Source organism: Lactuca serriola, chromosome 8 (genome assembly GCF_051521515.1).
Source record: "Lactuca serriola cultivar US96UC23 chromosome 8, Lser_US96UC23_V15, whole genome shotgun sequence".
Lineage (NCBI taxonomy): Eukaryota > Viridiplantae > Streptophyta > Magnoliopsida > Asterales > Asteraceae > Lactuca > Lactuca serriola.
The window spans coordinates 76,235,394-76,251,676 of record NC_136415.1 but is presented as its reverse complement, the minus strand read 5'-3'; the positions used below and the strand labels follow the sequence as shown (position 1 = coordinate 76,251,676).

Below are 16,283 nucleotides of genomic sequence, written 5' to 3'. Positions count from 1 at the left end.
AAAATAACCACCAAAATTGCAACAAATTTTTTTATTGTTTTGGAACAAAAATGCTTTGTTGAGGATAACTAGTCAAATCTATTCATAAGAAGTCTAATTACTTTCACGGTAGACCTCACATATGAATTTGAAGTCGATAAAGTAGCCCCCAAAGTTCACATATTTGTTCTATTATTATTTTTCACACTGTATTAAACCTTAAACATTGGGCTCCTTTAACTGAATGCAACATTCATTTTATTTATTTGTTTGTGTTTATTATTTAATCAGGCTGTGGTATATATTAGACAATGTGTTTTCAAATTATATGGTTCAGGCAAAATATTTTATCCACTTGAAGCAATTCAAAGTACACAACAAAACTCACCAGTAATTAACATGGTTTAATGGAGGAGAGGAGCAATCATGAAGAGCCATGCGATGATGCACTCAAAATGATCTAAATTAAGAAACAAAATGTATAAAGTAAAGAACAAGGTTACGCATGATACAATATATAAAAAACTTAAAACACATAAGTAGAAAGGGGGATGGGTCAAGAAAAATCCAAAATGAAAAAAACTGACAAAATATCATAAACTTAGAAATAATATAGTATCAGAAGTGACTTTATGACCCTCTTTACATCTATTGTCAATGATGATATGCCTTGTGGAGGATTACATAACATAGATGATGATGAGAAAAACATAGATATCCAATCCTATCCAAAACCATCTTACTCTTCAGGAAGGGTAAAATGGACCACCAGTTTAATGCAACAAATACATACAATACAACTTCATGTTAGTCAGAGTGATTGTCTGAATAGACTGAACACCATACAAACAAACACAAAAATATGAGATTAACCCTAATCTAATCTCATAACTTGCAATCTCATGAGAATATAATCAAACAATCAACCAAGATCACTGCCATTGCAGATTCATACAAGACCAATAGTCTTATCTAAAAACCAAATCCAACAAAAAAAAAACTCCACCTTTCACCCAAACATCCTCTTTCTATACATGAAAAAACTAGAAATTTTACAAATGAAAAAATAAATAATGAGTCAATTACATGTTTCTTACTTACTTGGACCAATGTAGATGAAAACCGGGGGATACAACACCATGTTGGGAGTGAGAACAGCAGCAGAAGGTCGAGAATTAAAAAGAAAAAAAAAATCTACAACTCAAATACATAGTAATCTAAATCTACAACTTGATCATGTATAAATACCAAATCCAAAAGAAATTTTGTAAATTAGCACCTCTAAACAACACTGATATCACAAAGGCCATACAAATACAAAATCCAAATAGTAATACATTAGAATAAGCATATCTCAAAAGCAAAACTATCACTGATAACATGCATTCAAGAACTACTTGCATTCCACATGATCTACACAGCTATTCTCTTCCTCTCTTGAACTTGGCAACTCTTACCACAACTGCAACGTATATCTTATCCATGGTTTCCTCAGCAAACATGAAAAGTTTGTGTCTCCACTGCTTCTTGAACATCAGAACTCCAATAACACCCCAAAAACCTGTTCCAAAACCACTCATTATATCCACATAAAACAACCATACCTCCATCTTCTCATCAGCTGCTTTGTGTTTCTTCTTGCTTGTTGTTGTTGTTGAATCTTGATGATTTGAGCAAGTGTTTTGCAATGGAGGTCCACATAGATGTTTGTTCCCAGCATAAATTGATGGATCATCAATAAGCGTCTGCAGTTGATTTCCTATTGGAATTTGACCCGACAAGTTGTTGTGTGACAAATTCAAATGGCTCAAAAAAGTCAAAGCCGCCATGCTTGAAGGGATCCTCCCGCTCAACTCGTTTTTTGAGAAATCAAGAGTTTCCAAATTCATCATCTTTCCAATGCTGTCTGGAATACCCCCTCTCAGATGATTATTAGACAGATTCAGACCCACCAACATGGAAAGTGCAGTGAGCTCAACAGGTATTTCTCCCACAAGTTTATTGCTTGAAAGGTCCATGTTATAAACTATTTCCCAAGTTGTTGTATATTCAAGATCAACACCTTTCATGACCTGAATCACATTCTTATCATCATCGATATCTAAAAAATGCTCAGATATCGAGTGACTCACAACCATGCCATTTAAGTTTCCTACACACGGAGGGATGGTTCCGGTTAAGTTGTTGTATGCAAGATCCAAAATTTGAAGATTTGAACTTTTGCAAAGAGATGGAGGAATTCTACCAGTAAAGTTGTTTTTGTGTAAACTCAAAACTACCAAAGATGTAAGTTTTTTCCCTATCCAATTGGGTATATTTCCATATAATTTATTGTCACCCAAATCTAAGACTCCCAAACCTTGGAGATTCCCTAATTCTGGAGGAACTTCACCAGTAAAGTTATTTTTGTTCAAATTTAACCAAAGTAATGATGAAATAAGAGCAATTGAACTAGGAATGGCACCAGAGAGCTGATTTGAGCTTAATCTCATGGCAGTCAAACCCTGCAGATTCCCCACACAGTTGGGAATTTTCCCACTTAACATGTTTCTTGAAAGATCAAGCACTTCCAAATTTGTTCTTCTGCATAATGACCGTGGAATTGACCCACTGAAAAGGTTATATTCCAGAAGTAATACAGGTGAAGGCCAATATGCATCACCATTTCCTGCATTAGGAAGGTTTTTCAAAGATCCGCTGAGTTTGTTGTGAGAGAGATCTAAATAAGGAATGATGGGCATCTTCCGCAGCCATGTGGGCAGCGGCCCCGAAAGTGTAGCATTGGAAAACTCTAACCATTGAAGTTTCCTCTGATGTCGAAGCCACTGCGGAAATCCATTCCCGATATTACAAGAGCTGAGACTAAGATATATCAACTGGAATGGAGGTATCCACCCACGTGAAACATTGAATGTCAGCTTACTCATTTCCAAGAGCTTCAACACTGAAAGATTAGCAAAATGGGCTTCGGTAACCGCTCCTTCTAAAGAATTGTTAGAGATAGAGAGAATACGGAGTTTGGCAAGTTGCCCAATCGAAACTGGAATAGTCCCGTCTAAGAAATTAGATCCTAGATCCAAATCTGTTAAAGCTGCTAATTTTCCAAGGGATTCTGGAATTGAACCATTCAATTGGTTATAAGAAAGGTCAAGTTGGGTAAGATTCCCAAGGAATTCTGGAATGGGACCAGTCAACTGGTTTTCAGATAGATCAAGTACTTGTAAAAATCTTAATCCTCTTACAGATTCAGGGATTAAACCAGTCAGTTTGTTGTATGATAGATCAAGGTCTCTTAAGTTTGCCAGTCCTCCAAGTGTTTCTGGAATTCTACCTTTTAAACTCCGACTTAATTCCAGCAACTCCAAAGAATATTGGGAGCATTCTGATGCGTTTTTTGGTGGGTCAGTCATTTCCATACGGAACACATTATTTGTCACACGCAATTGTTTCAGGTGGCACTGTCTCCAGATTCCAACATCCTCAATCTGCTTAAACTTGTTACCAGAAAGATGAAGCTCTAGAAGTTTAGGCATAATAGGAAGAGATGAATTCAACATGGTATCTGAAAGGTCAAGGACTTCTAGGGAGCTCATGTTTGTCAATACAGATGGAAATATACCTCCAAGTGGATTATTGCTAAGATCGAGGTGCTGGATGTTAGAAAGTGTACTGTAATTAAGATGTGGAGAAGATAGATGCGTCTTATCCAGCCCACAACCTGACAAATGAAGCTCTGACAAAGAAGGGATCATGCTTAGTAGCTTTGGAAAGTTCCATGCCAATAAACTATGATTAAATCCAGAAAGACTGAGGAATGTTAGGGATGTCATGTTTTGAAGAAGGCCAGGGAGTGGACCTTTGAAAGAATTGTAGCCAAGATCGAGGTGTTTTATATTAGGAAGTATTCTACTGGAATTAAGAAAAGGACCAAGATTAACATTGGAAAGTCTACAATGTGACAAACTTAACTCTTTTAAGGAGGGAATCATGTGAAGCATCATGTCCCAGTTTTGTGGTCCACTAAGATCCACATAACTCAAGTTGAGAAGCTCCAGTGACGAAAGGCCAAAAGCCCATGCCATATCATCTGCCTTGAGTTCATTATAATTTGAACTAAGATCAAGAACCTTTAAATTAGAAAGATTTCCAATGTGAGGAGGAATAATACCTTGAAAATCAGCATCAGAGAGATTGAGGTAGGTCAGCTGTTTCAATGATCCAATGAACTCAGGGATCCGACTTCCTTGAAAATAATTCTGACTCAAGTCGAGGTATTTGAGATGCCTCAACTCTGCCAAAGAAGAGCTCACCTTATTACCATATATGTAGTAGTAATCATCTGCTTTGAGATGAAGGCGTTGAACATTTCCAGTGACACCATCACACTGGATTCGTTCCCACATGCAACACTCATTTCCAACCCATGATGACAACATTCCAAAAGGATCTTCAACACTCTGTTTGAACTTGAGGAGAGCAACTCGCTCTTGCTCAGAGCAAATGACACTAACATTTCGAACCCCCAAACAAGAATATGTGGCTGCAAACAAAAACACACATACGAAAATGAGATGGAAACCCAAACCCCTCCAATTCCCCATTATCAACCCTAACTTAATTTTAGTTTAGAAGAAAATTGAAGCAAGCAGATGAGTTGTGATGATGAAGTGATGGGTTCTTATGATGAAGTAACTAGTACATTTATAAAGCCATAAATTAATGAAGAATAACTTGTTGCAATATTGGAAGACTTGGAAGTCAATTAAAAATTTGGGGAAAATGACTTAGGAATAAATTAATGAAGAATAACTTGTTGCAATATTGGAAGACTTGGAAGTCAATTAAAATTTTGGGGAAAATGACTTAGGAGGATAATTATCTTAATCGCTTTGTTTACATTTAGGTAATTTCTTTATTTTTGTATACATTTAACCATTTAACTTGCTATATGTAAACACATATAACAAGTTAAATGGTCAAATGTGTACAAAAATAAAGAAGTTACCTAAATGTAAACAAAGCGATAAAGATAATTACCCTCGTAAGTCATTTTCCCTAAAAATTTGTAACCACAAACTTATATGCTTATGCAAGTTTTCTTTATCTCAATAACTAAAAGTGGTTTACGGGACAAGACTATTCCACACAGCACATGCAATTCTATTTCACCACAATCTTTTAACAAATTAGAATTGAATAAAATGCAGTATTTGACAAATAAGCATTTCCATTTCAATAAATCATAGATACATTATAAATATTTTTAAGTGATAGTTACAATTATAAGCTGGGAATTTAAAACCGTGACTAAATATGAAACTGTTAGATGGGTTGAGCATGTCAAATGAGTGGAAATCTAATGCTTACAAGCTTCTAAATCACATTATTTTGAAATCATGTTATTATTTTGATATTATTATTAAGTCTAAATAAAAAAACAGTGTTTAAGATTACTAATCAATATGTTCACACTTTATGATACATAAGAAAGTTCATTTAGTTTTATTATTATTTTTTGAAAATACTGGTATCAGACCTTGGCCTCCTAAATTACATGCAATATTCAGTTTGTTTATTTGTCTTATTTTATTATATGAAAATAATAATTTTAATTCATCACAACAATATTATAAGTTGCAAACTAAGCAGTATATCATTCATTACTACAGTATTCAAGTGTTCTAGAAAATGTGATGAAACAAGTTTATCCACATGCTTTTGGTCTTTGTCTATATCTACTTTTCCCCAAAATAGGCATGGAAATCAATGTTTAATTTGTATCCACAAAATTGTATTTTTTTGGTCATGAGCTAATACTTCCAATCTCTTGAATCACATTATTTATAAAAAACTATATTATTATTTTTATAAATTAAAATACACAAACTTGTGAATTTAAAAACTATATTATTGTTTTAATATATTTAAGTCAGAAATGATACATGTACTTGGGAATTTGTTCACAAGCAAATGATACATAAGACTTTGAAGTCAACATGGAAGTCAACGGACAATTTGTATCCACAAACTTGTATTCTTTTGGTCCAGGTTCACTTTTAATTTTCTGTTAATCAAAATAAGTGGTTTTGGTCCAAGTTTATTCCCCATAGCACACGTAATTACTTGGTCACAAGTCTTTAACAATTTATGAATTGAAAAAAGCACAATATATATTGACAAACAAGCATTTATGTGTTTGAGAAATCAAAGATAGATTATAAATTTTTGTAAATTATTGTTCTATATTATAAAAATGATTTTTGGTTTCAACGATTTAAAAAACTAGATACAACAGAACAAGTTGTTTTTAGTATTATTTGATGTAACAATGTTAATGTGTCAAGGAAAGGAAACGTATTTTAATTTTTGATTTTTTAGCTTGTTCCTAACAGTATGCTGGAGAAGGGTACAAGACTTGACATTGCATTTTGTGGAGTGTATATGAAAATAAAAAAAAAAAATAAAAAAAAAAAAACTAACTTATAACCAAAAATTTACAAGTTACAAATATGATGACTAAGTTGCCCATGCATGTGATGTGATGAAACAAGTTATTGTGATGGGAGACTTGGAAGTCAATTGAAAATTTGTTTCCACAAGACAAGACTGCATGCTTATAGTCTATTTATATTTACTTTTCCATTGACCAAAATAAGACATGGAAGTCAATGTTTGATTTGTATCCACATAATTGTATTGATTTGGTCATGGGCTATTTTTCTTTTTAATTCTCTCAATCAAAGAAAGTGATTTTTGGCTAAATCAATTCCCCATGTCACACGTAAATGCATTTGCCCACAAAAACAATATATATGATGGTTTTAAGACTTATCATAATTAAAGATTATAAACTTGATTTTGAAATTTAATGATTTACAGAAATACCTAAAATATATATATATTTTTTTATTTTAAAACTTATTCAAAGTGTAATCTAATACTTACAATCTCCTGAATCACATTATTTTAAAACTATATTGTTATGTTTATGTATTAAAGTCAGGAATGATACAGGAACTTGTGAATTTAAAAAACTACATTATTATTTCAATATATTTAAGTGGGAAATGATACACGAATTTGTGAACATGTTAGCAGGCCAATAGTACATAATAGTTCTAAATAGTTTCACGGTAGACCTCACATATGATTCTTAAAGTCCACAAAGTAGCCCCCAAAGTTTATGTTATATCCTTGACACTTGGGTTCCCTAAATTACAGGAAACATTCAGTTTGTTTATTTGATTATTTTATTAAAGTGTGGTGTATACAAGACATGGTGTTTTTCAATTTTACAAGGTTCACATAGAAAAACTCACCCACTCGAGTTAAAAAAAAATGACCTGTGACATGGTTTGGAATATAATGATGCATCTTCAATGACCTAAAGAAACAAATCAAATAAAGTAAAGGGCAAGGTTAGTCATTATATATATATATATATATATATATATATATATATATATATATATATATATATATATATATATATATCCCTCAAAACACATAATACAAAAGGGTTGGACCAAGGGAAAAACTAAAATTACAGAAACAAGGAAAGCATCATAACACAAGAGATAATGAATACATAAAAGCTTTTTCACGTTCTGTAGGTTGGACCAACATAAATATAATGATAAAAAAACCCTACAAAATTAGAATGTTTTGGATAGCTAAAATGTGTGTATAACCTACAGTAAAGTAATTAACATGTAGAATTTCAAAGCCCAGTGGTCGGCATATTTAAAAATTAATAACCATGATATATCTTGCAAGAAATTACCTTCCCAATTAAAATGGATTTTGCATTCTTGAAGCTATCACCAATTATAACAAAAAGAATGCTCAAAGACATTCCACTAAAGACTAATCCATCTGAAAGTGTATCTCAATTCAAGCCCTCCCTTTCTTAAACCAAATTGAAACTTAATGTACATACTACAGAGGCATTGTCTAGGTATTGAATTCAATCTCATCTCCAGCAAAACATTATAACTATATATAGCATTTCTACTAATTGATGCCATTCTTTTATTCTCTTGTCTTACTTTCCAGATATGCTTATATTTTGGTAACTAATAGTGTTATAGGAATACAACATTGAACGGTTGATTATGTTGTATATAGTGATTTGATGTTTTCTTACTTGTTTTTAAAGTAGTTAAAATAAGCTGTCTAATTGGCTCTAGAAAAAGCATAATTAAGCACTTTCAGTTAGCAGCAGATGGGGATGGTCCAAACATTGGTATGTTTCTTTGAAAGAAATGAAAGTAGGATGCTATAAAGTATAAACAAATAAATGAAAGTAGGTTGCTACTTCTTGCATTTATCCCTTTCGCTTTTGAGCATAATAACATATATAGTGGCACTTTATGGTTCTATATCAACACTTGTTCTGCTACGAAGCTGTTATATTATCTCGGTTTCCAATACTTAAGAGAGGTTAAAATGGTAATTATGAGAAAAAAAGATAAAGTTGGTCCAAACAGAAAAGTTTGTAAATTTTGAGGGTGATCCCATTGGTCCAGAGCACATAGTGTGGTGGTGTTTGGTTCGAAGAAAGTGATTGTCAACAAAGCATTACTACATTTATAAAATAAGGAAAGCAAAGTGAAGAACATTCACAACCTCAAAGGAAAAAAGTGTAAGCAGGAGATGTTTTCAGGGAAAGTAAAAGAAAGAGTATTTGAAGTGTCTGGGGATCAAAACTCTCTGAATCCAATATAAATGAAAAAGAAACAATGTTAGAGTGCTTATCTATCAATATAAATGGAGTGGAGAAGGATTTTAAGAGAGCTTGGGTTAGAAATATGGTGCTTAAAAATCAGGTTACTTTTGCTGGGGAAAAAGAACCTGCAATTATGCAGTAGCTGAGGCAATTGAAAGATCTGGTGAGCTTGTGTCAGTGTGGGACCCTAATCTTTTTGATGTTATCAAATTAAAGGAAGAAATTATATTGTAGCAAGTAACTGAGATACGGAAAACCTGCAACACAATACGTGACCTCATCATTTAGTTGATTCTTTTTTACTTAAGTTGACATCAACCCATAGTTTTAGCATATATATAATATTCTCAAATTTCATTACTTAACATTGCCTAATTCACTCAAATCACCATTACCCATTTTAATCGAGAAATTGACAAAATTAGGTCAGGAAACACAATCTCAACTCAACTTTCTTCTAAGTTAGTTCTATGTCTTGATTTAGCATACATCCCAACAACTAAACATCTTACAACCATTAATTTAACACAACTTAAGCAAACTTTACAAATGTAATCAACATACCTCGACTAAATCGGCACCCAGTTCAACCCAGAATGACTTCTCCTCAATATTACAAGCCATATGCTTAAAACGACTGTACTATGATTTTCAATTCATAGATTTACTTCATGAATTCTCCTTCTTCCGTCTTTCGCTTTACTCGAACTTCCTCGTTTTCATCTGATACGAGATCTGGTCATATTTCCGTTATTTAATATATATATAATTCATTTTAGAGTAAAACACTTTTTTGGTCCCTATGGTTTTGCCAAAATAGCGCTTTTGGTCCTACTATTCGCTTTTTGTCATGGGTGATCCCTATGGAGGGTTTTGTTACCACTTGTGGTCCCTGCATTGTTAAATCTAACCGTTTAGATGTTATGCTTTTAGCATAGGACTAATTTTCCCTTGTTTTATCTTTTCTTTATTGCTTATTATCTACTACTAATCACTACTGCTAATTAGGTCTGTTGATTGGGTAATTTTCGAGCTTCGGGTAATTCGAGTTTTTTCATAAAATAATATGAACCGAAACCTAAACTATTTACAATTCGGGTCTTATAGTTCGGGTATCCGGGTTGATGATTCGGGTTAGGTATTTTCGGGTATACCAGAAATATACTTTAATGAAATTTATTTATGAATAATTTGGGCATTGTTCCTTGTTGTATGAATAAGATTGAAAAAACATTGTGATAATAGATTTTTTTAATAAGCTAGTAATATCATCACCAAATGAATAAAAAACATGTAACAAATAATCATATTACTTTTACCATCTGAAAAGTTATAATAGGTTTCCTTTTAGGATATTATATGCTATATTCATGAAATCTTATGTTTGAGGACCATGTCAAACGAGGGATGTATCTGGTGACTTTAATCATATTTTTGTCATTGTTAACTTATATAAGATATTGATAGGTTTTACATGTAATAATACGGAAAAATCATTATATTCTTAAGGGTACGTGCAACCTACTTTGATCTATGTCATAACACTATTTAAGCAACATATTATTGAACATCAAATCTTCTAAACCCTAATGGAAAGCAAAATTCACAAAATTGCATACCTTTTATTTGTTATTGTAAACAAATCTTTGATTCCAACAAAGCAATCTAGAATTATCTTTGAAAACAAGCTCTATTTGTGTGCGAGCCTCTAATGGTTCACACCCACAACACAAGAACCATAGAAAGATTAGGAGAGAGGCGAGAGAGGATCAATTTTTGGATCTAGTATCTAAAAAAAGAGTACTTGAAAATTCCAAAGTATAAGGTTCTATTTATAGTTGAGTAGGAGACATGTAGAAACCATGATTTGAACATAAAATAATATTATTTCAAATAAGACAGTTATCTGGTTCATTGATTATTTAAATAGAAGCTACCTGAAACGCTTTTAGGGTCTCCAAATCCCCATCATGTAGCCATACACCACCACCGTATTGCTCTTTTTGCCACGATCACAACCAGCACTACCTCACAAATTTCCTAATCATCACAAAAATCTGCCACAAAAAAAAGTAATATACATATCTTCTAAAACCATATTTGAATCTTCCAATCTTTTTGCTTTGGATAGCCCATCTATGAGTGTTGTGTAAGTATATTGATCAGAAATCATGACCTTTATAACACCCGTGTTCAAGACTAGTTTAGCTTTATATTTTTAGGAGGTAAAGATGGAGTTTTGAGAAATCAAAGATAGATTATAAATTTTTGTAAATTATTGTTCTATATTATAAAAATGATTTTTGGTTTCAACGATTTAAAAACCTAGATACAACAGAACAAGTTGTTTTTAGTATTATTTGATGTAACAATGTTAATGTGTCAAGGAAAGGAAACGTATTTTAATTTTTGATTTTTTAGCTTGTTCCTAACAGTATGCTGGAGAAGGGTACAAGACTTGACATTGCATTTTGTGGAGTGTATATGAAAATAAAAATAAAAAATAAAAAAAAAAAACTAACTTATAACCAAAAATTTACAAGTTACAAATATGATGACTAAGTTGCCCATGCATGTGATGTGATGAAACAAGTTATTGTGATGGGAGACTTGGAAGTCAATTGAAAATTTGTATCCACAAGACAAGACTGCATGCTTATAGTCTATCTATATTTACTTTTCCTTTGACCAAAACAAGACATGGAAATCAATTGTTGATTTGTATCCACAAAATTGTATTGATTTGGTCATGGGCTATTTTTTTTTTTAATTTTCTCAATCAAAGAAAGTGATTTTTGGCTAAATCAATTCCCCATGTCACACGTAAATGCATTTGCCCACAAAAACAATATATATGATGGTTTTAAGACTTATCATAATTAAAGATTATAAACTTGATTTTGAAATTTAATGATTTACAGAAATACCTAAAATATATATATATATATATATATATATATATATATATATATATATATATATATTTTTTATTTTAAAACTTATTCAAAGTGTAATCTAATACTTACAATCTCCTGAATCACATTATTTTAATCCTATATTGTTATTTTTATGTATTAAAGTCAGGAATGATACAGGAACATGTGAATTTAAAAAACTACATTATTATTTCAATATATTTAAGTGGGAAATGATACACGAACTTGTGAATAGGTTAGCAGGCCAATGGTAACATGATAGGTCTAAATAGTTTCATGGTGGACCTCACATATATATGATTCTTAAAGTCCACAAAGGATCCCCCAAAAGTTTATGTTTTATCATTATTTTTCGACACTTGGTTTATTTAATTATTTTATTAAAGTGTACTGTGGTGTATCCGAGATATTGTGTTTTTCAACTATTATGAGATTCACATAGAAAAACTCACCCACTTGAGTTAGAAAAAACTGACCTGTAACATGGTTTGGAGGATAATATATGATGCATCTTCAATGACCTAAAGAAACAAATCGAATAAAGTAAAGGGCAAGGTTAGTCGTTATCTATATATAAAACCCTCAAAACACATAATAAATTTAAAAAGGGGTTACCCTGCAAGAAAAAACTAAAACTTGTTGGGTTAATCTTTGATGGTTCAAGTCGGGTTAATTGGGTTTTAGTGATGGGTCACGGGTTGGTTTTAGGCAGATTCATTTAGTTGCTGATGTGATCATATGTTGACCAAGTATGAAGGAGAATAATGGGGGCTTAGTTGCCACTTTGATAGGAAGCACATGCCTGTAAGTTTTGTAGTATTTTTCGTTTGTTTGTTTGGCTATATATAGCTCTCTTTCTAATCTATTTTAGTATGAGGAATACACAGAAAATGAGTCCAAAACACCCTCTTTTTTTCCCTGTTTCGTTTTTCACTTTAGGATAGCAGATTTGTGTTGTGTTTTGGCACCCATGTGTGTAGCTTTTGTTCCAACAAAACTAAAGAAAGAACCTACAAAATGAGAATGTTTTGGATAATGAATACATAAGAGCTTTTTCATGCTCTATAATGATAAAAAAAAGAACCTACAAAATGAGAATGTTTTGGATAGCTAAAATGTTTGTATACCCTACAGTAAAGTAAGTAATTAACAACATGTAGAACTTTTGAAAGCCCACTAGTCAGCAGATTTAAAAAGAATAATAATATCTTGCAAGAAATTACCTTTCCAATTAAAATGGATTTTGCATTCTTGAAGCTATCACCAAATCTTTGACATTCGCCAGATGCCTATTTGCAACGTTTTCACCTGATATATGAATTGACAAATTTAATTTGTTGCTCTGTTTTATAATATAACCTACTTAATTATAACAAAAAGAATGCTCAAAGACATTCCAATAAAAACATACAATATTTTTGGATAAGGGATAAGATTGTAATTTTACTTGGAACAGGTCCAAAATTGTTATAGAACATCAGATTAAGGACCAACAAATTTATCCATGGATCTGTTTGTTGAAAGGAGACAGTAGGTCTTTACCAGATAGTACAAATTCGGTGCTATTGAAGAAGCAGTTATCTCTGTAAAATTTTGAATAGAAATTGCTTACAAGGAAGAAGGATAATTGAAGGGTAGCATTCAAAAGTAACTTGGTTGATGCCTCAAAAGATGATGAATATGTACCATACATGGTGAGAAAACTGAGCAAAATGATGAGATGCTTCTAAAGAAAACAAGGAAGCAAGATTGTAGAGATGAACAATAACTCTATTAAGCAAAAGACCATGCATGCTTCGATGACTCATCCCTAAAATCTAAAAGAAATCAACACAAAGGATATGAAGTCTGTGTACATTGACAAACTAAATGTCCATTCTCTAATAAAACAAGCTTTCAATCAAATATTCATCATTGATATCTGTGCAAATTGACAAGGAACATCAAGAAATTGCTCAAATACATATCAAGGGCTTGAACACCCGAGGAAATAACTAGTAATAACACAACTATCTTGGTCAAACCAAAAAAAAAATAGGTGATGCAAATAAAAAAACTCAAGCAATACAATATGTTATGGTATGTTTTCACTAAGGAAATGTCCAAGGATATTTGAGGAAATATATTCGACTAAATGTTCTAAAATCTACCTCTTCTTTGGTAAGAATTGTTCATGCACAAACTCCCACCTGTTTGTATCAATCATGCAGGACAAAAAAACAGGTAAAATATTACAATGATGTTAAAAATCAGAAATTACAGATAGAATGATAGATACATAGAAACAAAATAAGGATGACATTTTACATACTGATTAACCTTAATCTAATATCATAACCAAATAATCAAACAAGACCACTACCATTGCATATTCATACAAGCAGACCATAATCTTATCCAAATACCAAATCCAACAAAAAATTTCCACCTTTCACCCACACATCTTCCTTCTATACATGAAAAACTAGAAAATTTACAAATGAAGAAATAAATAATGAGTAGATTACCTGGTTCTTACTTACTAGGACAAATGTAGATGAAAGCTGATAACATATATATATATATATATATATATATATATATATATATATATATATATTTGAGAACTACTTGCATTCCATAGTAGTATAATCTACAACTTGATCATGTCTAAATACCCAATTCAGTATAGATTTGTAAATTGGCACCTCTAAACAACACCCGTATTACAAGTCATACAAATTCAAAATACAAAAAGTATTGTATTAGGATAAGCATAAAAGGAATCGATGAATTCAGCATGGAATCTGAAAGGTCAAGGACTCTTAGGAAACTCATGTTTCTCAATACAGATGGAAATATGCCTCCAAGTGGATTGCAGCTAAGATCTAGGTGTTGGATGTTAGAAAGTGTACTAAAATTAAGATGATGGGAAGATAGATGCGTTTTATCAAGCCCACAACCAGACAAATGCAGCTCTGACAAAGAAGGGATCACGCTTATAGTAGCTTTGGAAAGTTAGAGATGTCATGTTTTGAAAAAGGCCAGGGAGTGGACCTTTAAAAGAATTGTAGCGAAGATGGAGGTATTTTAACGAGGGAATCATGTGAAGCACCATGTCCCAGTTCTGTGCTCGACTAAGATCCACTGCACTCAAGTAGAGAAGCTGGAGTGACGAAAGGGTAAAGGCCCACGCCATATCATCTGCCTTCAGAAAGTTTTCATAATAGTTTGAACTGAGATCAAGAACCTTTAAATTAGAAAAGATTTCCAATGTGAGGAGGAATAATACCACCAAAACCAGCATAAGAGAGATTGAGGTAGCTCCGGTGTTTCAAGGATCCAATGAACTCTGGTATATGACTTCCTTCAAAAAAAAAAAAAAAAAAAAAAAAACGATTCCTACTCAAGTCGAGGTATTTGAGATGCCTCAACTCTGCCAAAGAAGTGCTCACCTTTTTACCAACTAAGTAGTCATAGAAGTAATCTCCTTTGAGATGAAGGCCTTGAACATTTCCAGTGACACCATCACACTGGATTCCATAATGATCATCAACACTAAGTTTGAACTTGAGAAGAGCAACTTTCTCTTGCTCAGAGCAAATGACACTAACATTTCCAGCCCCCACACAACTTGCTCATCATTTAGTTGATTCTTTTTACTTAATTTGACATCATCCTATAGTTTTAGCATATATATATATATATAATATTCTCAATTTCATTACTTAACATTGCCTAATTCACTCAAATCATCATTACTCATTTTAATCGAGAAATTGACAAAATTAGGTCAGGAAACACAATCTCAACTCAACTTTCTTCTAAGTTAGTTCTATGTCTTGATTTAGCTAACATCCCAACAACTAAACATCTTACAACCATTAATTTAACACAACTTAAGCAAACTTTACAAATATAATCAACATACCTTGACTAAATCGGCTCCCAGTTCAACCCAGAATGATTTCTCCTCAATATTACAAGTCATATGCTTAAATCGACTATACTATGATTTTCAATTCACTGATTGAGTTCACGAATTCTCCGTCTTTCGTCTTTCGCTTTACTCGAACTTCCTCGTTTTCATCTGATACGAGATCTGGTCATATTTCCGTTATTTAATATATATTTAATCCATTTTAGAGTAAAATACATGTTTGGTCCCTATGGTGTTGCGAAAATAGCGATTTTGGTCCTACTATTCGCATTTTGTCATGGGTGATCCCTATGAAGGGTTTTGTTAACACCGGTAGTCCCTGCATTGTTAAATCTAACAGTTTAGATGTTATACTTTTACATCCCGTTCCCGAGTTCAACTTAACGAGAGAAAGAAAAGGAAATAAGTGGAAATGAAAAGAAAATAAAAGAGATTGGTGTTCCCGAGTTTCATTAAAGGAGAGAAGTGGAAATGAGAAGAAATTTTTCTTTCATTTCCTTCGAACTCGGAAACACTTCTTTTGAACTCGAAAACATAGAATAATGAATATTTTCCATCCCCTCCCTTTCTGTCAAAATTTTCCTTCTCTTTCCTTTATTGAATTTACAAAAAAAAAAATCATGAACAAGGCGTTAAGGGTACATGCAACCTACTTTGATCTATGTCATAACACTATTGAAGCAACATATTGTTGAACATCAAATCTTTTAAACCCTTACGG

At 32.4% G+C, this 16,283-nt stretch overlaps 1 protein-coding gene across 12 annotated transcripts; it reads right to left on the bottom strand.

Annotated features, from left to right (window-relative positions):
* Nucleotides 1–1,197: 1,197 nt before the first annotated feature.
* LOC145066150 (uncharacterized) lies at nucleotides 1,198–15,713 on the bottom strand. 12 transcript variants are annotated; one of them, XM_079013344.1, is made up of 9 exons: nucleotides 15,554–15,713; nucleotides 13,794–13,832; nucleotides 13,186–13,226; nucleotides 12,867–12,951; nucleotides 12,120–12,164; nucleotides 10,645–10,764; nucleotides 9,272–9,430; nucleotides 7,299–7,363; nucleotides 1,198–4,519 (listed from the first exon to the last, which is right to left on the bottom strand). In XM_079013344.1, the coding sequence occupies exons 8-9, from the start codon at nucleotides 7,351–7,353 to the stop codon at nucleotides 1,401–1,403; spliced, it is 3,174 nt and encodes a 1,057-aa protein (XP_078869470.1). In that variant the 5' UTR covers nucleotides 7,354–7,363; nucleotides 9,272–9,430; nucleotides 10,645–10,764; nucleotides 12,120–12,164; nucleotides 12,867–12,951; nucleotides 13,186–13,226; nucleotides 13,794–13,832; nucleotides 15,554–15,713; the 3' UTR covers nucleotides 1,198–1,400. The 12 variants fall into 12 exon arrangements, 10 of the variants coding, with proteins under 10 accessions (XP_078869470.1, XP_078869466.1, XP_078869468.1 ...); XM_079013340.1 differs by lacking the exon at nucleotides 13,186–13,226 and adding an exon at nucleotides 12,259–12,653; XM_079013342.1 differs by lacking the exon at nucleotides 13,186–13,226 and adding an exon at nucleotides 10,327–10,415 and having other exon boundaries at nucleotides 9,272–9,442.
* Nucleotides 15,714–16,283: the final 570 nt, after the last annotated feature.